This window comes from Crocodylus porosus, unplaced genomic scaffold (assembly GCF_001723895.1).
Source record: "Crocodylus porosus isolate Cpor-Errol unplaced genomic scaffold, CroPor_comp1, whole genome shotgun sequence".
Lineage (NCBI taxonomy): Eukaryota > Metazoa > Chordata > Crocodylia > Crocodylidae > Crocodylus > Crocodylus porosus.
The window spans coordinates 224,516,947-224,540,840 of record NW_017728886.1 but is presented as its reverse complement, the minus strand read 5'-3'; the positions used below and the strand labels follow the sequence as shown (position 1 = coordinate 224,540,840).

General features: G+C 43.5%; 1 protein-coding gene across 3 annotated transcripts in view; it reads right to left on the bottom strand.

Annotated features, from left to right (window-relative positions):
• The window catches only part of CPNE3 (copine 3), a 49,873-nt gene extending 26,020 nt beyond the window's left edge, over nucleotides 1-23,853 (bottom strand). The window contains exons 1-8 of one of the 3 annotated variants that reach the window (XM_019550027.1): nucleotides 23,763-23,853; nucleotides 15,552-15,691; nucleotides 14,500-14,679; nucleotides 12,459-12,533; nucleotides 10,276-10,347; nucleotides 9,990-10,073; nucleotides 8,415-8,504; nucleotides 2,465-2,563 (exon numbers count right to left, since the gene is read on the bottom strand). In XM_019550027.1, the coding sequence (XP_019405572.1) occupies nucleotides 2,465-2,563; nucleotides 8,415-8,504; nucleotides 9,990-10,073; nucleotides 10,276-10,347; nucleotides 12,459-12,533; nucleotides 14,500-14,679; nucleotides 15,552-15,683 (732 nt within the window). In that variant the 5' untranslated portion in view covers nucleotides 15,684-15,691; nucleotides 23,763-23,853. Of the gene's footprint in view, nucleotides 1-2,464; nucleotides 2,564-8,414; nucleotides 8,505-9,989; nucleotides 10,074-10,275; nucleotides 10,348-12,458; nucleotides 12,534-14,499; nucleotides 14,680-15,551; nucleotides 15,696-23,762 lie in introns of all 3 variants that reach the window. The other 2 variants (XM_019550019.1, XM_019550037.1) reach the window with 2 other exon arrangements.
• Between the last annotated feature and the right edge of the window lie 41 nt (nucleotides 23,854-23,894).

The following is a 23,894-nucleotide window of genomic DNA, read 5'->3' as shown; positions in this document are numbered from 1 at the left end:
CTGTGTGGGGAGGCTGCAGCTGCAGACGGGGGCCTCATCAGGCTCTTCCCAGTTGGGGGGGAGGGAGGGGCTGGGCCACACTGGGCTTGGGGCAGGTGGCAGCAACACTGGGAAGGGACTATGGGGGGCTACAGCAACATTTGGGGTGGCTTAACCCCCCCCAAGCCCCCCTCCCAGCACTGCTACCGTTTGCCCTGAGCAAAGAGCAGCATGGCTGAGGCCCCCCCTCCTCCTTGGAATAGCCCAGCATGGCCCCTGGCCCAACCTGCATCTGCAGTCTGCCCTGTCCACATCTGGGGGCACCCGCACCCCCACCCCATGCCCTCCCAGGGTGTGTGCAGTCGCAGGAGCCGCTCCCCCTCCCCATGCCCCCCCAGATGAGCCCTGGCTCCATCCTGTGCCCCAACCCCACCAGGCAGTGCCATAATTGGTTTGCAATGTAGTATAAGGGTAGGCCAATTAGTGCCTCATTTAGGGATTTTTCAACATGGTCAAAGCTAGTGTTTTGGGCTGTTATGCACAAGTCATCTGGACAGATGAAAATTTTTGTTGCCGAACTGATTGTTTGGTCATTCAAATAGATGTTATACAGCATCAGTGAAGTATAGTTCCTTGGGGGAGGCCATTAATCTGTCGCCTACATCTGCTTAGCTTCCCATCCAGTTTGACAAAAAAAAAAAAAGTCTGTTTTTGAGTAGGGTTTGTATCAGCTCTATAAGGTGTAGATTTTTTGTTATTTCAGGGTCTCGTGGAGGAGTCGTCCGTCAGTGGTTAACTGCATCCCAGGCAGCTGTCAGGTCTAGTGATTTGGCCTCTTTCAAAACCATCCTCAATATGGTGAGTTAGATTGGGCAGCTGGCTTATTGTTGATTTTCCAGGATGAAGGCTGCCCTGCTCGGGGATTAGGTGTTTATCCATGTATGGGGCAAGCCGGTTCAGTATCAGTCGCTCATACAATTTGTATGCGTGGTATAACAGCAAGATAGGTCTGAAGCTCTTGGGATATACATATGTATCATCTCCAACCTTTCAGATTCTTCTTAATTTTAATTAGAGCCTACTTCATCTTTGGGAGGCTGTGAAACATACTGACTTAGTATTTCAGAAAAAATGTTCCTGATAATTCTATTTGCAGCTCAGAATTTCACATAGCCTGACAGAATACACTGGTGAGTGAGGATGCAAGTGCAAAATTTTACAAATAGAACACTGCTTAGCTTTTTTCCAGCTTTGGTCCTAATATGGTAACTGGTTCAGTAAAAAGGTACAATTTGTTCTTAAAGAAGTGTATAGTGGAACACAAATATCTCCATATACTTGTTCAGTGCAGCTACTTAAACCTTCCTGTGGAATCTTTAGTCTTTACTATTTGTAGAACTTAATTACAACAGGAAGAAACATGACTGTGTAAAAAGCTGTATAAACAATGCACTGTTCCTGAAAAAAAACCTAGAAAGATGAAAAGCAACCTTAGAAATATCTAGCAGATTTATACATGAGTAAACTCATACTGAAATCATTTAAAAGCACTAGTAAAAGTGTTAGATCATTTTCTGTTTAGTCTTAAGAAGACTTCAGAAGCAAACAAAGCTACAACATGGAAGGAGGTGGTGATTATAAGAGAAAAATGTAATATTAGTACATACAATACTCAGGAAGGTAAAAGGTTACATAAAAGAAAGATATCCTAAAATAGTGCAGCAACATAAGCCATAAAGAAATTCTAAGCAAAGGTTCTGTGGCCTTTAATCAAATTTACAAGGAAGCAGTCAGTCTTGTAACAAGTTTTTGCAGCACTACTAAAGGTTCATAGAACAATACATGGGATAACCTTAACGAAAAGAAATAAGGATGCAAACAGCATAAAATATCAAGTGGGTTTCTGTACATAAGAAGTTAAATCTTCAAGTCTTCATTTAGATTCACTCAATAACCCACTCCTCTCAAGCCGGAAATGAAAGATTAAGTAAAATCTGACACAAGGACTACAGGCTTTGGTCTTTTTTAAAAACAGTGACATTTAAACTGGATTCTGCATTTTGATGACTATGGATCAGTGAAATTCATTTAAGTTGACTGGCTGTGTTTTTACACATTAAAAAGAAACCAAGATATTAAGTCTACCTATGCATAGATTAACAACAGAAATACTAATTCAGCCTCAACTACAAGTTCCCCTATAATCCAGGTTAGGGTAAGGGTGTGGGGAAGCGGTGGAACAGGGTGCGGAAGGTGGTACAGGCAGCTGTTGCAGGTTAGGGCTAGTGTCACAGCAGCCACACCTGCCTCTTGCCTTGCACTTGATTTTAAGATGAGTCACACCCCACCCCGCCATGTTAAAGGGGGAGGGGGAAACCTTGTCTTGGATTCAAGTAAATATGAGAAATCAATTTTATTGTCTTTGCTCCAAAAGCATAAAATATCTTAATGAAAACATACAAAAATCTTAAGCTTATGGACTTACTGGTGAGGACCGGGATGCCTCCTTCAGCTTTGACATTGTTGCTTGAAAAGTGCCTATGAGGTCATGAGATCCGTCGCTGTCATAGTCATAGCACTGTACCTAAAATGCAGTATTATCCAGTATTAGAAATAGCTACAGCTCTGATAGAGTTACATTTTTTATAAAATGCATCTTTTTCTGCCAGGACATCTAGCATAGCAGATGCTTCCCTTGTGCCATGGATTTAAATTAGTGGAGTACACATCCAAGAGACCAAAGACTGTTTTGCTAATTGCAATAAACGTCTTATGTGCTACTGGCCCAGAACCTTCCACTGAAATAAATGCAACTGAGCATAGTCAACAATAAGATTAGGCTCAATGTGATTAAGTAGTGCTAACGCTACTATTTTACTCTGACAGTGTTTGGAAAACTCATCCATAACACCTCATTTTTCCTCTCCCCTTATGGACTCAAGGCCTAACTTGTAAAGGTACTGAGCACATTCAGTATTTACAGATTTTAGTGGGATTTTATAGATGCTCAGCACCTTGGGAAGTCACAACAGATGGTTATCAGAAGAGTGAAAGCAGCACTATAACTATCTATAATAATACTCAGAGATAGAGCATTAAAGTTTCAATGTTAAAACTAGAAATCAATATTTATCTCAAAATCAGCAATCCCAAGGAGATTCCTTGACCGACTCTTTATAAAAAGTCTTCTGGATGTATACAATAACATCCCTCTGTTTACTTAACACCACCCCCGCCCTAAAAAAAAAAATCTAAATGGTAACTCCTAAAGGTGCACCGATAGATTTTGGAGGCCAATACTGATAGCTGATATTCAAGGAGGTGTATTGGCTGATACCAATCCAATATCCAATACAGCTGCCATTAGGTGGTAAGTCTGGGGGGTGGAAGGGGTGAGAGATGGGGCAGGGGCAATGGCAGGCGTTACCCAGGCAGGGTGAGGAGAGGAGTGCAGGATGGAGGTGCAGCTTATGGGCTGGGGGCAGCTCCCACTGCTGAATACATCCCAGCAGGGTGGGGGGTGTGCCCCCAAGCTGCACAGTGCAGAGCAGGCTGCAGCTGCAGGGAGAAGGGGGAGCCAGGGCTGTGCAGGACTCTTCTCAGCAGGGGCTGGGCTCAGAGTGGGCTCCAGTGGCACCAGGAGGCAGCTGCAGCCACCCCAAATTTTGCTGCAGTTCTGCTCCCAGCCTTGTGCCACCACCCAGTGCAGATGCAGCTTTTCCTGGTGTTTGGGTGGAGGCAAGATGTTCAGCCAGGGTTGCACTGGGCACTGAGTGGTGGCGCGGTGCTGGGAGCAGAGCTACAGTGAAGTTTGTGGTGGCTGCAGCCTCCTCCCAGCACCGCCCAGTTCTCTCCTACTCACGGCAGGGCGTCGGACTAGAAGATCTACAAGGTCCCTTCCGACCCTACATCTATGAATCTATACAGTTTAATTCAAAATTGAAATTAACTGACAGACTGCTCAAGCCACATCAATTTATAAAGATTTGATTATATGATGCTAGCTTACTACAATAGTAGCCTCCTAGTAACCGAAACATTCCTGTAAGCACTGTCCCATTACTCAAGACTAATATACTGACCCTGGATAAAAATGTTCTTGAACATACTCAGTTTAATTCCCTTCTTACCTGTGCTCCTTTCTATCAGATAATAAGTAATATACTGTTTACTAGCATATTAAAGCTGGATTGTCTCTCTAGTTTTGTTTCTGATAAAAAGTGCAATCTTAATAAACTCTTTGTTTCTCAGAGAAACCAACTATTCACCTGAACAATACATTTCAGTATTTCCACATTACTGTTTGGTTTAGATTGCACCTCTACCATGCAGATTCCTGTTCAGAGCTTCTACTCTGTTTTGTGTGGCTCTATTAAATAAATGCAACACATGCACATGCATTAAACACGAATTCACACTTCAGACAAAAATAATAAAAACTTCTAAAACAGGTTGGATGCAAGAGTGAGATATAATGCAGATTTTTCAAGGTGGACCAGCTATTCAGTCAACTGCATCATTAGCTGAACCTCAGTACTGAAGTCATATTTTCTGTCAACAGTAGTAACACTTTGTTCAGTTATTAACATAGCTTGTCCCATAAATGTGTACAGTAGCGGGGTATTTTTAAACCACTTTAAGAGGCAAAACATTTCTGCTCATTTCAGATATTCGGTATACCTAACTCTATGCCCCCCTTGGATCAAAAAAGGGGATATATTCCTAGTTCAGGCAAAAGAGAAGTACTTGTTAGCCCTCTCAGAACTGCTCATGCAATGATGTAGGTGAATCCACATAACACAATTATTAGTTTCCTTTTTCCCCCTTCAAAACTGATGAATTCATGCATGCTTGCTCAAAATGAGAGGCTCACATTTGTGGTACAGAAAGACTTCACTGACTCACTTCAAATACACACACAATATAGAAATAAATTAATGAGATAGTGCAGCAAGTTGATTTGTGCATTACCGGAGAATGCACAATTGAGCTATTTAATAGGTGAAGAGGCATTCACATTAGGGAAAGCTGGAAAATATTTTTACTTACTATAATAAAATAGCCCATTATGCATGCCACTGTGTGTATAAAAGTATTAAAGCATGGTTTAGTCCTTCAAACAACATGACAATATGGTTTTACACTTCACTTGGAAGTAGTTTTTTTTTCCCACGAGCCACTATTTTATCAAGTTAAGAAGCAGCTGATTAGAACCTGACCTGCTGTATTTGTGTAAATACAGAATAAGTCCTTGACAATCCATAAGGTAGTTGTAGATTTACACCCCTGTAATTAAGATCTCTTTAGATCTACACACTACCATGACATATTGGGAGACATGTCTGTGTCAACATACAAACTCCATTAAGGCCCTGTAAATGCTATTCCATAGTTACGACTCTTATTCTGAATGTAACTGGAGAACGGAAACTCATAGATTTGATTCACAGGTCATGTCTTAACACCCCCAGGGTGTCCGCTGGTACAGTAAATGCACTGAACTCCAGGAATGCAACCAGGTTGTTGGTTGATTGGTTGGTACTGGGAGACTGATCCAAGCTATTTCAGAAGCATTCCTTGATGTCAACAGTTTTTTCGGAGTAGGATTTCTCTCTTAATGCTTGGTACTGTGAACTACGGGGTCTCAAAACTGATGAATTTGTTTAACATATTAAACAACTCCTAGAAATGGAACTGGCATTTCCAGTAGAGGTACTGTATTTCTTTCAATAAAACACCCCATGTGTGCATCCACATGAGTACACATGTGCCTCTTGCAGCATCTCAAACCCCTTTGAGACACTGCAAGGCGCATGTGCGGGAACAAAAACACGTTCTCTGCACTGCATATTTGCAGCGCGGATTCAAAATTTGGTACCTATACATCCAGGAAGCAATATAAAACCTGGGCAAAAAAAACAAGGCAGGCGACCAGAGATCCTCCGCAGAGATAGTCTGGCTGGCTACCAGAGCGTCTCTACGGCTGGCGCTTGCCCCAGTGCTGAAGCAGGCTGCCTGCCCCTGCAGGGCAAACAGTGTGCAGGCTGCAGAGACCTGGGCTCCGTGCCAGGTAAGTACGTGTTGGTGGGGGCTGGAGAAGGGGGGAGGGGACCATGAGAGACACAAAGGCCAACTGTGCAGCCAGAGCCCAGTGGCAGCTGGCCCAGAGGTGCAGATGCCTCTAATTGCCATGGAGTCCCCATCTAGGTCTGGCAGGTGTGCAACCCTAGGGCCACATATAAAACTTCAGCTGTCACTGGTGGCAGCAGGTTACAGCCAGGCAGCAGCCCCCATTGCCAGACTGCTGCAGTGAGTAGAGAGTGCAGGGAACTCCCATGGCTGCTTCAGCAGTCCAGCTGGCACAAGGGGTAGTGTCCCCAGGTACCAATTAGCCAGGCCCAAGAAGCTCCTGAGAGAGAGCAGCCCTGAGCTACTTGCCAGGGCAGCTTTTTATATGGCTGCAGATCCAGGAGGAGCCAGGCAGCGTTATTTTGCCCCAAGTGGCACAATTTGCCCCATACCAAAGTGCATGTCTGGGTATGTGCGCCGAGGCAAAAAGCCCCAGCTCAAATTTGCACCACTTCTACATGAGCTGCTGCAAGCGCACATGCCTGCATGTGTGGACATGCCCCATGAGTTTAAACACACACAAATTTTCCAGCACTTAAATTGAGTAAAATGAAGGCAAGTTTACAAGTTACAGACAATTTTCAATTTTAGAACCACATTTGTTTTTAAAAAGGACTTCTTCTATTTGAAAGAATGCAATAGATGGAAAGGGTCTTCCGGCCCAATAAACAGGTTCAGCATAGAATTGAAAAAAAAAGAAGTGTTAGACAATTTGTTTTCAGTCCTTGTTTTCCACAAGTGCTAATATTCCAAGACTCTGTCTTCACCTGATGCTGAGTATCAGATAACCAAAGGTCTAGAGTATAAGAAATAAAGAAAGGTCTATTTTGGAGTCAGTGGGAGTATCTATGTGTGCTGTTAGTGTGATGCAATACATTCCGGTGCAGTTCATGCCAGAGTTTATTGCTCCTGGCCACCACATTCACACATGTGCCCAGAACTGCAGCACACTGAGCTGTGTTGGAGCAGCCCTAGCTGGCAGTGGACCCAGGGGGTCAGACTGCCATCCAGGGACTGCTCCAACCCAGCTCAATGACCTGCGGTGGAGAGGCTGAATGGGGCACAAGGGTATTCCAGTATGGGGCTAGCCGGCAGGCTGAAGCACCCTCATGCCCCAGGAAGCCAGTCAGTATCTACACATGCACTGCAGTGCACTAAATAATGCTGCCATAGAATAGTACTTGTGTTCACAAATATTAACCTATGGCCACATTTATTAGCTTACTGCGCCCAGTAAGGGTGCACATGTAGACACTGAGCCTTTACTGTAGAGCTAATTAGTCAGTAAGTTTCATGTAAATACACCCAGTATGTTGTTGGTAGAAGCTAGTGCACAATTATGATCGATTAGAACCTTGTCCTGTAAGCAGAGCCCACCTTATCACATCAGACTGTCTGAGCCAGACTGAACTGGGACATGTCTTCATACACCAAATTCAGAAAGCTACTTTGCATAAAACAGGTTAATTTAAATCTAATAAAAAAAAGACTAAAGAAGAAGACAACTGATTTTTATGTTCCTTTAAGACTACCCAAAGTTAAGAGGGAGTGCCAATAGCATTAAGCATTTGGATTATTTTTTTTAAATATACTTCCTGTGTTGTCAAAGTGACCCTGCTGGCCTTATCTTCTTGTGAGATAAAGGAAAGTGATAAAAGGACTTGCTATTTTAGAATAAAGCAGGAAGAGGACCAGGTAGCTGTGACAAGTGCAGAGTGAAAAAGAAATTAACAAACAGCAGGAAAAAAATATAGCATCAGATGACAGCTTGTCTTGTGTAGGGTGAGAGAGAAAACCTAGGTAAAACTGAATGTTAAAATAAAGTAGTAAAAGTAAGAGGAAATAGTTTACGCTTTGCACATAGTCTACCTTCTGGAAATCTTCATACAAGTTGCTGGTACTGCATCACCAACAAATGTTTCAAGATCCCTGAGAGACAATTTAAGATATTTCAGCCTCTATCATCTGTTATTTCACTATGTAGTTTGCACATCCTTAATACTGATAATGCCAAATGTTGTGATAACACTGTATTATTCAAACAACAAATTAAGAAGATTAACATTAATTCTAGTTTAACAGTCTTCCTAACTTGTGGATGCAAGAACTGACAGAATCTTAAAAAAAAAAAATTCACATACCATAACACACAAATGGTCACATAATCAGGAGCTATAAGAGTTATCTAATCCACTGTTACTTACAAATAAAAATAACTATTTTATATTTAACATATAAATGAATATGACAATAGTTTCTTTAGACATATTGCATTTACCCTTACTAGTGCATTACTTAAATCTTACCTTAATTGGTTTCTCCATGTCACTGTAGCATAGAGAATTGAGAGATATTTTAAACGGCCTCCAAACAGGATTCAGGTTGTTCTTAATAACCTACCAAAAATGTTGATAAAGGATCACTAGCAAGTCAGAAACAGGGAGCAACCATTCTTTTAGAATGCGTATTCAGAGATGATAGGTACTGATGTGCACTATCATGAGATCCATCTACAAACACATCTCAAAATTGGCATTTCATACTACAGGAAGCACACTTTCTAAGAATACAACACTCACTTGGAGACTGCAGACTGCTGCTCCCTGCTAGAAATTCCATATATCCTGGGAGAGACATAATCTGCCATACCATCCTAAGCATGGTTGGAGGCAAGATTTCACTATTTCTAGGGAAGATCACTGCTATAGGCAGGATTTTGATATAGGGGAATACAGCTTACCAGTAAGAGCGAGACAGTGAGATGCACTGTCATTTACAGGCATTGTATTCTTGAGTCTTGTTTCACCCCAGCACATATTTATGCTGAACACAACTTCCAGAATCACTACTGCCAGAAATTCTAGATTGCATGAATAGAAAGGCAATGTATACTTGTACCAACCCAAAAGGGTAAAAGGAGAACTTCATAAAACTATTATAAACATGCATGGAAGAGTTTCATAATTCTCAGATTGTGAAGTATACATAAAATACAACAGGATGCAATTAGATTGGATACAGTAAAAATCCTTTACAGAAAAATAGTAAGATTTTTTTATAAGTCTAAATTTAGCCAGACATATGCTGAAGTTGTACTGAAAAAAAATCCACAAGCAATGAGTAAAATGCCTTGACTATACTTAATATTAAAATTGTTAAAAATGTTAGGCCATTTTATAGTAAAAACACACATTTATTTTAAACCCTTGTTATTCACCCCATGCTAGAACACTGATTTTAAGAACTGATCTTTTTTTTTTTTTTTAGAGAATGCAGGAGCCCTAACAGAGAAGCATAAAAACAACAGTGCAGGAAAAAAAAGAAAAAGAAAAAAAGGCAGATATTATATTTTCCCCACAAAATTCTTTACACCTCTTGGCAGATGAAAAAAAAAGTAGGAGATAAATACTATCCATCCTCATTTTAAAGATAAAAAATTGAGACACAAACATTAAGTGGCTAACCCAGGCCAAACAAAAAAGTCTCTGGAAATGCTGAAAAAGCTTAAGTACTCTAAGACTTACTCTACCATTCTAACTACAAGACTGCCGTCTTCTCTGGAGAGAGTGCCAGGGCCTTATCATAGGTTCACTTGCAACAGTTGCAAATCATAGGAATACTGCAATGTATTAAGGAGATGCTACACGCTCCTTACATGCTAAGGAGATAATCTTCACTTGAAAGGAAACAATTTTGCAATGCTAAGAGGGCACTTAACATGTGCTAAACTGCTGGAAAGTGCAGCTGCTTGAGTTTTAACTGCACTTAACATGTGTTAAAGTTGGAGAAATGTGACACCACCCTTACACTTCTGTTCTTGGCCAAACAAAAGTCAGACTGACTCAAGAAACTTCATGCCATTGACCCAAATACCATCATACCTCTGTTCTGTGAACCATCACCCAGTTTCCTTCTGACGTTTGCTTGTGGAATTCCAAATATGGGTCCGACTTCCCAAAGAAATCCTGTATTCAAAGAATAAATAACTAACTATCTCAGAATAGCCAATGGTATGAATATTATCAAATACTGGCTGGAACATGATCAAATTCATAGAAAGTAAGCATATTATCTATCAAGAACTTTGAGATATCTTTCTGTTGAAAGAAAATTAAGAACTGCAGAAAATTCTAGTTTTACTACTTTATATAGCAATAAACTAATTACCTTATTGTCTAGTTTCCTTGCTTCTACTTCCAATAAGACTACTCTGTTATCTTTTACTTCTTCTGCTGTAATCTAGGTAGATAATTAAAATAAGAAAGAAAAACATTGCATTTTACATTCAGGTACTCCTTATTTCTTTAATACTGTTCACAAAATACCTAGAAAGGTGCCAGAAAGAATCTACAGTTGCTCAAGAATGGAGTGATAAAAAATGGAGACAATTTGATTTTTACAACATCAATTAATGGCAAGGAGGCCCCTGGAACCTCTCCCTCATATTTATTTTCCCTGCTATAGCAGTGCAAAGAGGGCAAATTCAAGGCAAACCTCCATACCTGGAAAATTATAACAAATTTATAAATTGCCCATATATAGAATCTAATTATTGGGAGGTGTCTTACATTCAGGGACATATTCTATTCAAATGTCATGGAGCGGGCCGTAGGAGCGGCCGTGATCTCCCTAGTGCCCCACACCGTGCCAAATTAACCATTTAGCACCCTCAGTCTCACCCGCCACGTCTTGGTGTTATATATCTTTTAAGGAAGGCTGCCTTACTGTTCCCTATGACACAGTGCTCTGTACGTCCTGGCCCCTATCCTATGAGGGGTGACCCGGTGCGCCCCAGCCTTATGGGCTACGCGTGCCTCCAACCTCCCCTTTAGCACGCCCCAAGCCTCGCAGATATACTGGACGTTGACTGGTCAGTTTACTCTCTGCGCCCTGACTGGTGCTCTTGGGCTTGCCACGCAACTGGCGCCTCCCGCAGGCGCTCTGGCCTTGTCACTCAACCGGCGTCCTGGCTAACGCCCCTGGGCTTGTCACGCAACCAGCGCCCTTACTGGAGCTCCCGAGCTTGTCATGCAACTCGCACCCTCTTACCGGTTCCCTTGTATTCGCTAGCCCACTCAGGCCGGCTCACTATGCTTGCTCCTTTAAGTTCCTCGCTAAGCTCGCCCCTCTGGGCTTGTCTATACACTCGCCCTGCTGGGCTTCTCAATAAGTTTGCCCCTGTTGGGCTCCACAGTAAGTCTGCCCTGCTGGGGCTTCTCCCAGATAGGTAGTTTCCCCACTAGGGTCTGTCTCACCACAGTCACCGCAGGTCCTCCCCCCACCCCGTAGGGTTTGTCTCCGCGCTCCCCGCGTTTTCGCCCCAACTGGGCTTCTCCGCGGTCACTGCGTGCTTCCCCATGGGTGCTACCCTGCTGGGGTTTCGTCACCTGCCTCCCGCAGTAAGTTCCCCTCACTGGGGTCTCGTGCCCCCTCTGGGGCCTGTCCCGCACTACTCGCCCTCTCTGGGGCCTGTCCCGCGCTCCTCGCCCTCTCTCGCCCTCACTGGGGCCTCGTAAAGTACCACCCTGCAGGGCCGGGATCACCAGGAACCCCCACACTCTTGGGTAGCTCCCCTGAAATTATCCCGCTAGCCACCCCCACTGGGGTTGGGGTCAGGACACCCCCACATGCAGCGCTCTCTACCGCGCTAATTATCCCGATAGCCACCCCTAATGGGGTTGGGGTCGGGCCACCCCGAAATGCAGTGCTCTTTACCCCGCTGGGAGCACCCCCACCTTACTGGGGAGCTCCTAATGAGGCCTCCTCCTTCCCCTACAGCCTCACCCAGTCCTCCAGTGTAATAATAACAAACTAGCAACATAAAGCCCTGAGCCAACCGGCTACAACCCAAAAGAAGCCGTCCGGCTATACCCTAAACTGTGCGCCACCTAGGCGCTCCCTCACCTCTCTGCCAGGGTTCTCTTCACCCCCCATCATCATTATATGAACGCTGGAGCGCTCTGGCTGCTCTGCTTAACTCTGGTCCGCTCAGCTCGGCTCTGCGGCAGCAGAGCTCCTGCTCCTTGGGCTGCCAGGGGGGAACTGCCTCAGGCCTAAGCCTTGTGTGTGTATATAGGCTAGGCCCTGCCCCTGGCGGTCAGCTGACCCACTCAGTTGTTTAGGCAACCCCTGGCTGTGCTGCCCTATTGATTGGCAGCTAAGCCTGCATCGCCACCACTAGCAGCGAGCACCCTAGTGCTCCGCTACACTCCTTCCCCCTTAAGTTCTTAACCTTCATTAGGAGCAGGGCACACAAGTGCCCAGCGACATCAAGTATATATGGTAAGTTATGTTTGAGGACAATGCATTGTGTGGGACTGAGGCAAGAAGGAGAAATGGTATGGTCCTACCGTAATGCTTCCTCTTCCAGCAGGCTTGCCATTTTTTAAAACTAATGGTCTTGTTAGTGTCTTGGCGGAGACTATCTGTCAAAACAAAAGTTAAGTGTCAAGAATTATTATTACAGTCTAATAGCTTTTTAAATGAAAGGAATGGATAGTGACAAACGTACCATTTTAGGAAATTTTGCTTTTCCAGATGTACCGTATACAATTATATTTATTTCCAATACCCTTCCATGTATTTTGATCTTTAAAGACACTCAGCAATATAACATTAGTTACAAATCCGGAAGTTAAATAATACAAACAAGGAAGTCAGTCTTAACACACCAACATTTTTAATAACAGAATTAGATGAGTTTTAACCACTAAATAACACAGCTTGCAACTAGGATAAGATCTTTTTCCTCTCACACACACAGGGATCCTGGCTTTCTCTACTTAAAAACTGCACATTCCCTAATTAAAAAATCCCAAAGTCTCCAATTAAAAGAACCCACAATATCTTCATTTTTTCATGATTAAAATGAAAAGCCACTTATATACCCATACACCCACAGGTATTAATTTAATACAATGTTTCATTGATATATTTACAACTTTAAAGAAGTTGGAAGCCTATCAATACCTCAATCATTATGATACAATAAATTCTAAATACCTATATATTTTGGTGTTTTCTTTCTTTCTTTTTTTTTTTTAAATCATGGAAGATCAGAGCTCCTCCTCCCACCTTTGCTCACCAAGATCTGGGTTCAGCTGCAGCTGTCTAAACAGTGTTTTGCAGTGCTGAGCACCTTGATATGCTGGTGTCCAGCGCCTGGCCTTCACTCCCAAGCCATCTGCTGGCCACCCCACCCCTGCAAGCATGGGCACTGGCCCTGGTGCCACCAGACTGGCCACACAGTTCTCCATCATCCCCCAAATGCCCCCCTACCATGTTCCCCAGCTGGAGGGGAACATGGCGCCTCCCCCTGCCCCGCTGCAGTTTCAAATGCCCAGACACCTTCCCCCAGTGCTTGCAGGCACCTGCCCCTCCACATACTCCTGCCACAGAAATGCCTCACACCTCCCTCTCCCCCAACGCCCTCATGACAGTCCCCAAGCCTTGGCCTTCCAATCCCACCTACCACATACTTACCTGCATCCAGCTGCTGAGATTACGCCCACAACCCTGCCTGGCTATGTGCCAACCACATGCATGCGCGCACACATACACGTGGCGTTCCCTGTCCCCAATCGCTCATTGCCTGCTCCTCCCCCTGCCTCCCCAGCTCCTTCCAGCTTCAAGCAGCTCCTTGAAGGCTGGAATCTGGAATGCTCCCAGCCTGCAAGGGGAAACCTGCTTTTTCCTGTGGTCTTCTCCTTTAAAGAAGAAAATCTGTTTTTATTACTGCAAAAGTTAATGCAGCCCCAAAGAGAGAGGTGCAGGTAGGAAACATTATGCCACCATTACAGCCAATACAGGCACACCTTCTGGTGGCCCCTCTAGAGACCCCACCGGGAAATAAGGGAACAGAATCAAGTGAAATCCAAGAGAAAAGTAGAGAGACAATAATTGCTACCTTCACTAGAAAGGAATCATACCATAGTCACAAAGGGCCTTGATGGCATATGCATGTATCCATGCATTGGTTTCAGTCATCCTTTTTCCTCTTGTTCGTGGTTCATCCCCATTATACCACTGAAGGGGAACAAAATTTACTATGTTCTTTGGACTAAAAATAAGAATTTAGTAGTGAATATTCTTCACTTACTGTTTATTCCTAGTCTACTTGTGCATTAAATTACCCCAGATATTCTACAGCTAAGAGTACAACAGACAAATTTCACGGCATTTGTTCTTTTGTCCTTAATTAAATGGAGACCAAACCAAAACCAAATAAAAAACGTATTTGTCACTCAGAGTACTCTCTTCATGCATGCATGGTCACAAAGTGATTAAGAGCTTAAAAGAAGAGTCACTGTGACTTAATCCTAGGAGAAATCAAGTAGGGAATAGAGTATCCAAGACCTGCATTCACATATTCAAATTGCAGTTTGTACTCACTTGTCCAAGAGTACAGTCAAATTCTCCCAGGAAGTCATCATCATTCAGATCAATGGTTTTATTGTCAATGTCATAAATTCCAAATTTGAGCTTCTGAACGAGCTCAAAATAGTAATCAATGAGGAATTTCTTGGAAAAATTTGGGTTCAAGGAATTCTTAATCCTTTCTGTGCGATCAAGCTGCAGACAGAAATATAGCAGATTACTAATCAGCTCATTACCTAGAATTCAAACTATGCATGTGGCCAAAACTAGAAGTTCTCGTGTGAAGTTTTCAAAAGCCTTGCTAGGTGCAAGAACAGAAATATGCAGACAAGGTTCTTTGGGTGAATCTGATATCTTTTATTAGCCAACTTAAATAGTTGGAAAACAATTATTAAGCAAGCTTTCGGGTTCAAAAACCCTTCGTCAGGCTAAGAAAGTTTCTGCAGTTGGTGTGTGCTCTTCCTGGATGGAATGAACAGTAGGAAGCCAGAGGCTGGGCTGGTATGCATAAATAAAAAGAACAGAAATATGCATTTCTATAAGTCCTTTCACTACATGTAACAAGACATATGACACTGTAAAATTTAAAAGATCCATTTGCTGAAGTTAAGAGACCAGATATCTCACTGCTAAAATGCAGCTAGAGCTGAACTTGTACACATTAAAAATATAACTTATTTTGTCTAAAATCCAAGGCGAGAGAGAGAAAAAAGTAGTAACATTTTAAGAAAATCTGGCTGCTCTGGATGAGATCATTATCTGTTAGCAGTGTCTGCAATGCACTGGAAGACAGTCTGTCTGTCTCCACTCTGCAGAATCTCTCAGGAATGTCATGCTGTTATTACAATTACTTAAGTAAAACAGAATTACCATCAGAATGGTAAGACTAATATCTGAAAGGGCTGCAGTCCATATAGACGCAGTCAGACCTAAAGGGTACAGTAGTTTTTGCAAGTCATTAGATGTGCTTTCAATCCTGTGCCCCATTATTTTAATTGAGAAGCATCCAGGAAAATCAGACCACACTAAATTACTATGAGTGCTTGAGGAAGAAGCGTCATACGTACCTCGTACCACTGCTGCCCACTTGTATTCTGGAGAAGCACACAGAGTGGGTCTGACTTTGAACCAACATCTCTATCCAACAGATTGTTGCAGGAGATTGACAGCTCCACCTTTGTCACACATTGTGCTGCCATTTGTTTAGCTGGAACCAAGCAGGGGAATTCAGTGTTACAAAAAAAAACACTGATTTGAAAAGAAACAGCTGAATGCTAATGAGCCTTTAATCTTCTGACAAACTGCTGGGAGGAGGGCACAGCACGAGCCTATCAGGAGTAAAATTTGAAGCTCTAAATGCCATCTGGAAGCATCACGATATACTGAAATGATACATTCTTAGCTTCTATGGGTTAAAAGCACATTGATATGCTAATTAAAGTCCAACAAAATCTGTATATGAGAAGAGAGGTCAGGCTTTTCAGAACACTTGGACAGTAAAATTAAGAAAAAGGAAACAGGAAGAAATACAAATTAAAATCATATCAATTATAGTACACTCCATCCTAAGTTTTCAAAGCACTTCATAAACATTGTCCAACGGAGTCTTCTAAAACCCACAGGAAGATGTTCACTTTGTTACAAAATAGGAGAACTGCAACAGGAAATTCAAAATGTATGGTGAAGAGTTACAGAAAGATTTCACAAAACTGAGCAAGTGGGCAACACAATGGTAGAATAAATGTAACAATAAGCACAAAGTAATACATATGGAGAAAAATAATCATATCTATACATCTGAGTGCACAACTAATTGAGCTGGAAGGCCACTTGGGGAGTTTTGGTGAACTGTTGTGGAGCGAGGAGTGGGGAAGGGAGCGCTGACCCTTCCCAGCAGCGTGTGTGGGGAGGGGTGGCAATTGATCCTATCTGGCCTGGGACTGTCTTTCCTGCACGCACCACCCAGATCCTGGATGGAGCGGGAGGACAGGCAGGGTCTCCACAGAGACCAGCCTGGGACACCCCCAAGCTGGACATATTTGGTTAGAATGAGATGGGGCCGCAGGTGGGCAGGGAGTGGCATCCAGGAACAGGATGAGTAGGCAGGACCAGGATTGTGGGGCAGTGATAGTGTGAGGCTGGGGCCAAATGCAGAGCCGCAATCTGCTTCCCACATGCCCCCAAGATGGGTGCCAGTCTGTAGGTAGGGATGTGAAGGGAGTGGATCATGGCTCTGCCCCAGGTGTCAGCTCCACACCGTCACTACCCCATGATCCCAGCTCTGGCTGCCTGTCCCACTCCCGGACACCACTCCCTGCCTGCAGCCCCATCCCATTTGCCCACCTGAGCATATCCTGACAGCAGGGGTCCCAGGCCAGTCTCCATGGAGACCCAACCCACCTGCTTGCTCTGTCCAGCACCTTCAGCACAGGTTGCGGGATTCCTGGGCAGTGGAGCCAAGTCCAGCAGTGGTAGCAACACGGGCAACAACAGCTGGAGGGAGCTATTGGCGCTGCAGCTGCCAGGAAGCCGAGTCTGGCTGCTGTGCTGCACAAGCCCCACCATGCTAATGGGGTTAGTGAAACTGGTACCATGTACCATGGCCCAAGCCACCCCCTGCACCTGGGCCAGATGGAGCCAAGGGACCTGCTATGGGCCAGATAAAAGGAAAAATACTGTACAGCAATTTTTCTATTTCAAAGAACTCACAAAGTCCACAAATCAGAATGTTTTTGACATTATGGATTCCTATTCAAAATCTCTGGGTTTATCTTGTGAATCGTGGGTTTGTACACCTAACAATGCTAATAATATAGGACAACCTGCAGCACCCTTAAAAGGATCTTGTATCACTCTGGTTGAGAATCACTACTACATCATTGGCCTTAATCTTACCATAATGTACATATGATTGTACTCTTAAAAGGATTCTGAATTTGAATCCTTACTGTAACCGCAGCATTAGCTGGTGGCTGTGCCTAAGCCTTAATTTTTTCCAGCAAGGAATGTAAGAATGATAAAGTTAGTTACTTCATCTGGTGCTGGGAAGATTAACTGGTTAATGTTTGTACAGTGGCTTGAATATGGAGTCATGAAATATCATAATGAAGTGTTGAGAAATTTGTTTCCTATTTTACTGGAAAACCCTAAAAAAAATAGCACATTTTACAATAATGGTGCACAACAGCTTTGGATTTTTTTATATATAGTTTTTCTTTTGGTGTTTAACAACCCAGTTCTCTCTAGCTATAACAACCACATAAATATAGTACGGTAGATTTCCTCAAAATTAAATGTTAAATAGTCATATTTCTTCCCAGCACAGACTGTATCATTTTCTTCATAGATGCACAGAACGTTTCCATCCATATTTCTTGATGTAACAGAAAATTTCAGTTTAGTTTATCACTCAACAACATTTACAGAAGAAGAGGAGAACATTTGACTTTGTACACTTAAAAAGCATCACTACTAACTTCTTGATATACTTTAGAATTTTTGCAGTTACTATAGTTCAGTGGCATCAATTAATTCAAAAATTAGCCCTGCACTCTCCATAAGTGCCACTCCAATCCCCTTTTTCTGCTTTCTGCTCCCTGCTTCATATGCCTGTCCCCTCAACTGCTGTATTATGCCCCAAACAATGAACATGCTCCAGGAGACTCAATTGATCTAGTCTGCTCCGACGCACTGTAGTTACAGAATGTCAGAGCAATGTCTCCACATGTCTACAGGCATCCTTTCTTTGCAATTAGGAAATAATAGGCGAAAGTTTCTCCCCCAGTGTTACAGATCCAAGGCAGAGCTTTTTGTGATAGGCTTTCCTGAGAAGGGTCCCTCTGAAAAGGGATACTGAATGGAAGTTGGTAGGGTACAGAGAAGGACTTAGATGAGGGTAGTTGTGAATGGAAATATCCACCTCTCATGCGTCAGGCAAGCTCCTGCAACACCCCATGGAAAAGGGTGAGATGATTTCCAAGTTCAGTTGTAGAATCTTGTTCTCACTGTGGCTCAAACCATTTTACTAATCCTACTGTCGATTGAAGGGAGAGAAGCATGAACACTAGCACCCCTTACAACACTGAGGTCATTTTCTGGGGAGATATTCAGGTTGGTGTCTTGGAAAATATAACTGTAGTCTCTGTCCTTAAGAGGGTTAGAAACTGCAGGACTTATGGTAGGGCAAAGACGTATACATTTTTATATAGTGTAATGTCATCCTTGAATACTTAAGGGAAATGACTGTGTCCTCAAGTCCCACAAATAATTAGATCCATATTCTCAGACAGAACATCCCAAATAGTTGTCTGGACTTCTGTTGGGACTCTAGTCACATGAAACCAGGACCTGGACCATAGATAAAATGGATTTATTAGATTTGCTTCATTAGTATGGAATGCTGATGAAACATAAAATAAAAATAGTTGAAGTCAAGGTAGTTTATAACCTCAGTTATCCTCTATTTTATTCCCTAAACATGCCCAAATTGGCAGGCATATGTCCTTGAAAGCTAAGAATTGCACTGTTGTTAGCATCAGTGCTAAAATTGTGCTGTTGAAATCCTACTGGTTCAGTAACAAAGTAGTCTGACCCCACAACACATTTCATAGCATGTCCAGCAAAAATGAGTCTCAGCACATTTGAGGGATCTAACTAGATAACAAGGGACAACATATCATGTCAGTTATCCAGGTACCATGAGTCATTTCCTGATGTAAACATTAATGAATGCACGCAATTCAAATATTTATCTAAAGAATTGGTGGAATAACCTGTGTAACAGGTTAGCCTATGAAAATGTATAGACAGATTTATATGCAAAATGTTTCCAAGTTATTTTGCTAAGTAGCATTTACTTAACAAAAAGTTACTAATTATATACTTGTCTACTAGCTTCTGGTCTGCACAATATGACTTTATGGCACATTTATACAGAACAAACCAGGAATGGGGGTTCCTGAATAACCTCAAGCACTGACATACTTACCCCAGAGTTAAAAAAACATTCAACATATGAAGTCTATTTCCACTGTAGAATTTACCTGGGAGTTAGCATGCATGCCATGCCATGCTAAAAAAACAAAATCCTATTACTCAGATTTGGAGGTGCTTCAACTTACACTAGTCAACTTTGCTGGAGAAAAAAAAAAAAAAAAAGCAGAAACTAGCTCTGTTTTATCACTTACACTGGAATCCTACCCCTTAAGTAAGGAAGCAAAACAAGTCACTCAAACATCAACAGTCCCCAAATACTCTCCCACAATTTTTCCTGAACATCAGAGACATTCACACATGACTAGAAAAAAAAAAAAAATCAGAGCACCTTGGCACAAGGAACAGCAGAATATACCACATACACTCACTTACAAATGCAAAAATAGAATAAGGACAAAGTAACATGTGCATGCTCATATCTAGACTATGCCAAGCTGTGTGCTCAGTTTGGGGCAACAATCACCCAGGCACTGCAGCCCAATTTACATGAACTGCAGTCCCTGAATAACTCCATGTAGACATGCCCACTGACAGTTTGCTAAGGCCTACTGATGGGCTACAACTTATCAGGTTTTTTTTCTATTCTTTATTCATTATTAGATGAAAAGTTAAATTGAGGTGAGCAATGCTTCACTGGAAAATGGGTGAGGAAAAACATACCTACAGTATCTTTACTGTACTTCCAGTATTCATTCTAAGCAAAAGAATTAGTATGTCATATGTTATACAACAAATAACCTCTAAACATTCCCAGAGATACAGTTATATACCTCAGATACAAAGGATTCAGATAAGGGAAAATATATTTCTTAGAGTAAGAGATCCATCTGCACCCAGTGAACATTTTTGTACAAGGCCTCCTTGTGAATCAGATGAACAAAGCAATATTTTCCGTACAAACACATGAACAAAACTTCAGCGCTCCAGAGAGCTCCTACTTCCCTTTGGCAATATTAAATGTATTTGTATATGTAATACACATTTGTTTCAAATACAATTCAAATGATCATTTTATTGCCTGAAAGGTACATTTGCATTTTGATTTGTAAGAAGTATAAAATGAAGGCTGGCATGAAGCAGAACTGATAGGTCTGGGCTTCAGAAGGAGGAATCAGCAGTCTCTCTACAAGGAAAAGCAGCAAATACTTTTACCCTGGTATTTGTGAAGATTTTCATTATACAAGAGCAAAGGCTGCATTTGTCTAAGTCTCTAAGCTAACTGAATGAGAAACAAACCTCAGCTTCAACTGGGCTAGAATCCCACAAAACAGCAGTGAAACCTATCCAGCATGATACCTCTCACTTGTAGAAACCTGCTAAAAATGTAGTAGGCCATTCTTAAATCCCTGAACATCATCATCTATCATTCAAAGAACTAAATAAAGAGCACACGAGAATACTGCTACGCTGCAAATTCAAAATTGACAGAGTAAAACTATAACTAATTGGTTTATGAGATCATTTAAGTTGATTTCAGTCTCCAACTCTTGTCTGAGAATTTGAAACAGACTGTGGAGGGGGTGGGAAGAGAGGAAAGAGAAGACTGAGCCTTTAAAAAAAAGGCAGTGAATAAATGATGCCTGGAGCCCACCCACTCTACACTTCCTGATCAAAAGAACAACTGAGGAGTTCTCTCTCATAAAATGTGTTGGATGTTCTCCTGTGGCATGTTGATCATCCTGTGGCATGTTGATCACCTTGCCTTAGGGAATAGCGCTGCAAATAACATCACATTAATGTAATGTGATGGCTGAGAATTTTAAATACACAGCAATAAAAACCCCAAAGGTCTGTTCTGTTTTTAAACCTGCACTACAGTTTCACACAAAAGGCCAAAAGGGGATACTATCATTATCTAAGCCAGTGGTTCTCAATCTTTCTAGATTTAAAGCACTCCTCAGAAAAATCTTAGGATGTCTTTACACGTGCTCTGGGGTAGGGATGAGGGGAGGATGGACATGCTTTAATTGGAGCGGCTCTCAGGAGCACCCACAGCATCACATGTATTTGGTGTCCTGCAATTCAAAATGGTGACAGGGCACTTTAACTATAGCTCATAACTAGAAAGCTTCAGAGCAGGCATCGGGCATGCATATACTTTCCTGCAGCTCTTAGCTATCACTTGTTTCTTGACTGTGGAAAAACAATAGAGCAATTATTTTGCAAAAAACTAAGACATCCCACAATGGGTCGGAATGTTTTGGACACTACATTTGGACATTCCTATTTGAAACCTCTGGATGCGTCCACACATGCAAGCATGTACGCTTGTAGCAGCTCAAGTAGAAGCGGTGCAAATTTGAGCCGGAACTTTTTGCCTCAGCACACATCCTTGGACATGCAGTTTGTTGTAGAGCAAATCGTGCCACCTGGGGCAAAATAACTCTACCTGGCTCCTCCTGGATCTGCAGCCAGGGGGAGCTACACCCCCGGGCCAGCACCTGTGCTGTTCCCAGCAGTATATAAAGCTGCCTTGATCTGGCCCCATCAGTACAAAAAGCTGCCCTGGCAAGCAGCTCAGGGCTACTCACTCTCAGGAGCTTCTGGGGCCCACCCACTTGGTAACTGGGGACACTACCCCTTGTGCCAGCTGCTGCAGCATCATCCCAAATCCATTTTTAAAAATACCTCAAAATCCATGTTTTTCCATAATTAAAACAAAAGACCACTCTATACACACGCACATACACATATATAGATATAGATATATACATAGAGAGAGCGTGTGCGCACACAATCAGTTGGGCAATGCTTTACTAGTATATTTACGATGTTAAAGCAATGTGGAAGCCTACCAATGTGTCTATCATCACAATAAAACAAATTCTAAATACCTATATGTGTTGATGGATACTTTTGGTTTTCTTTGCAAATTATGGGTGTGATGGGGGGATGTGGTGTTTGCAGGAAGGGGGTGGGAAGGGGTGCGGGGGAAGGTTGGTGGGTGTGTGTGTGGAGGGATGTGGGTTGGTGTGTGGGTAGGTGTGGGGCAATTGCTGGGGGGACTGTGGGTGTGGCGGACCATGTCGGGGGGGGGGGGCTGCTCAGGAGGTATAGGTCCCCTGGCCCCCACAAGGTGCAGTCCCCCCCACACAGCACATGGAATGCCCCCCCCCCACACAGGGTCCCAGGCACCCTGGAATGCTACAGCCCCACCCTGCCCAGGGTCCATAACTTACCTTTAGCAGCAGCAGTGAGAGTGGGGCGCTCTAAGCCATGGCAGCATGACCTGGTGTCGCACACAAAGACCACGCCAGGACCAGCCAGATCCTGCTGGCCCTGGGGCCTCTCTGCTGCCTGGCCAGGCCCGGCTGAGTCATGGTGGCAGGACCTGGCATGGCACATGGTGACCATGTGCCGGACCCAGCCAAGTCCTGCAGGCCCTGGGGACTATCTGCTGCCTGGACAGGCCAGGCCCATGGTGGCGGGACCCAACCGCACGCCACACCCAGATGGGTCCTGCTGGCCCTGGGGCTGCTCCTGCTGAATACAGCTGCGTATTCATATGAACAGCCAGCCAAATACATCCAGAAACCACTGATCCATTATACTAATCAATAATGCTAGAGGGGAATGCAGTCAGCTTGACCCCAGGTGGTGGCAGTGGTTGCTGACAAGACACGAGTTTGAGGCCAGAATGATTTTTTGCTGTGACATCTCTACAGCAGCAGATTTTTGGGCAGCTTCACCTTGGGGCCAGACAAGCCCCTGCAGCTGCTCCCAGCCCACCTTGCCTATGGTCCATGGCCCAAGTCAGGCTGAGACCTGCCTGCCCCCTGCCCGAGGACCCCACAGCAACCAGTTCTTGCCATGTGAAATTATCATATTGGAAGCTCAAAATTATCTTATTTGTTGAAAGCCTAACGCATGCTGAAGGAATATGCAAATAAGTATGCAAATAAGTCTTCTTCTTTACTTTATATTACTTGCTGTAAACCGCCAGGACTGAGAACTGGGCCGTCCAAGTTGACACCTTCCTTTATTTCGAAGCCAACAGCCCTGAGAAAGTGGTGACAAGCCCAAAAGTAAGCGAAGACTCTCCGAGGACGCTGCAGGCTTTACATGTGCTGCATTCATCAGCTATCCTACGCTTGGAGCACTTTTACTATTATTGATCGTGTACAGTAGGAGGGTTGAAACGATCGCACAAATATGATCATTACTATGCACTGGGGTCTTGCCCCGTACCCCCGCCCCAGCACGGGCCGCCAGCGGGCGTGGACCCCGAGTGCGTCAGTGCTCGACCCGGCCCGGCGGCGGCTCCTCCCGCGCGCGGCGCTCACCTGAGGGGGCCGGACGCGGGCAGACGGCGACAGCCCACGAGCAAGGCTGCTTCAGCTCAGGCCCAGCGTGACGTCAGCACCCGAGGCAACTCCACCCGACCCCCAGGCAGCGCCTCACCTCCAGGGAGCGGG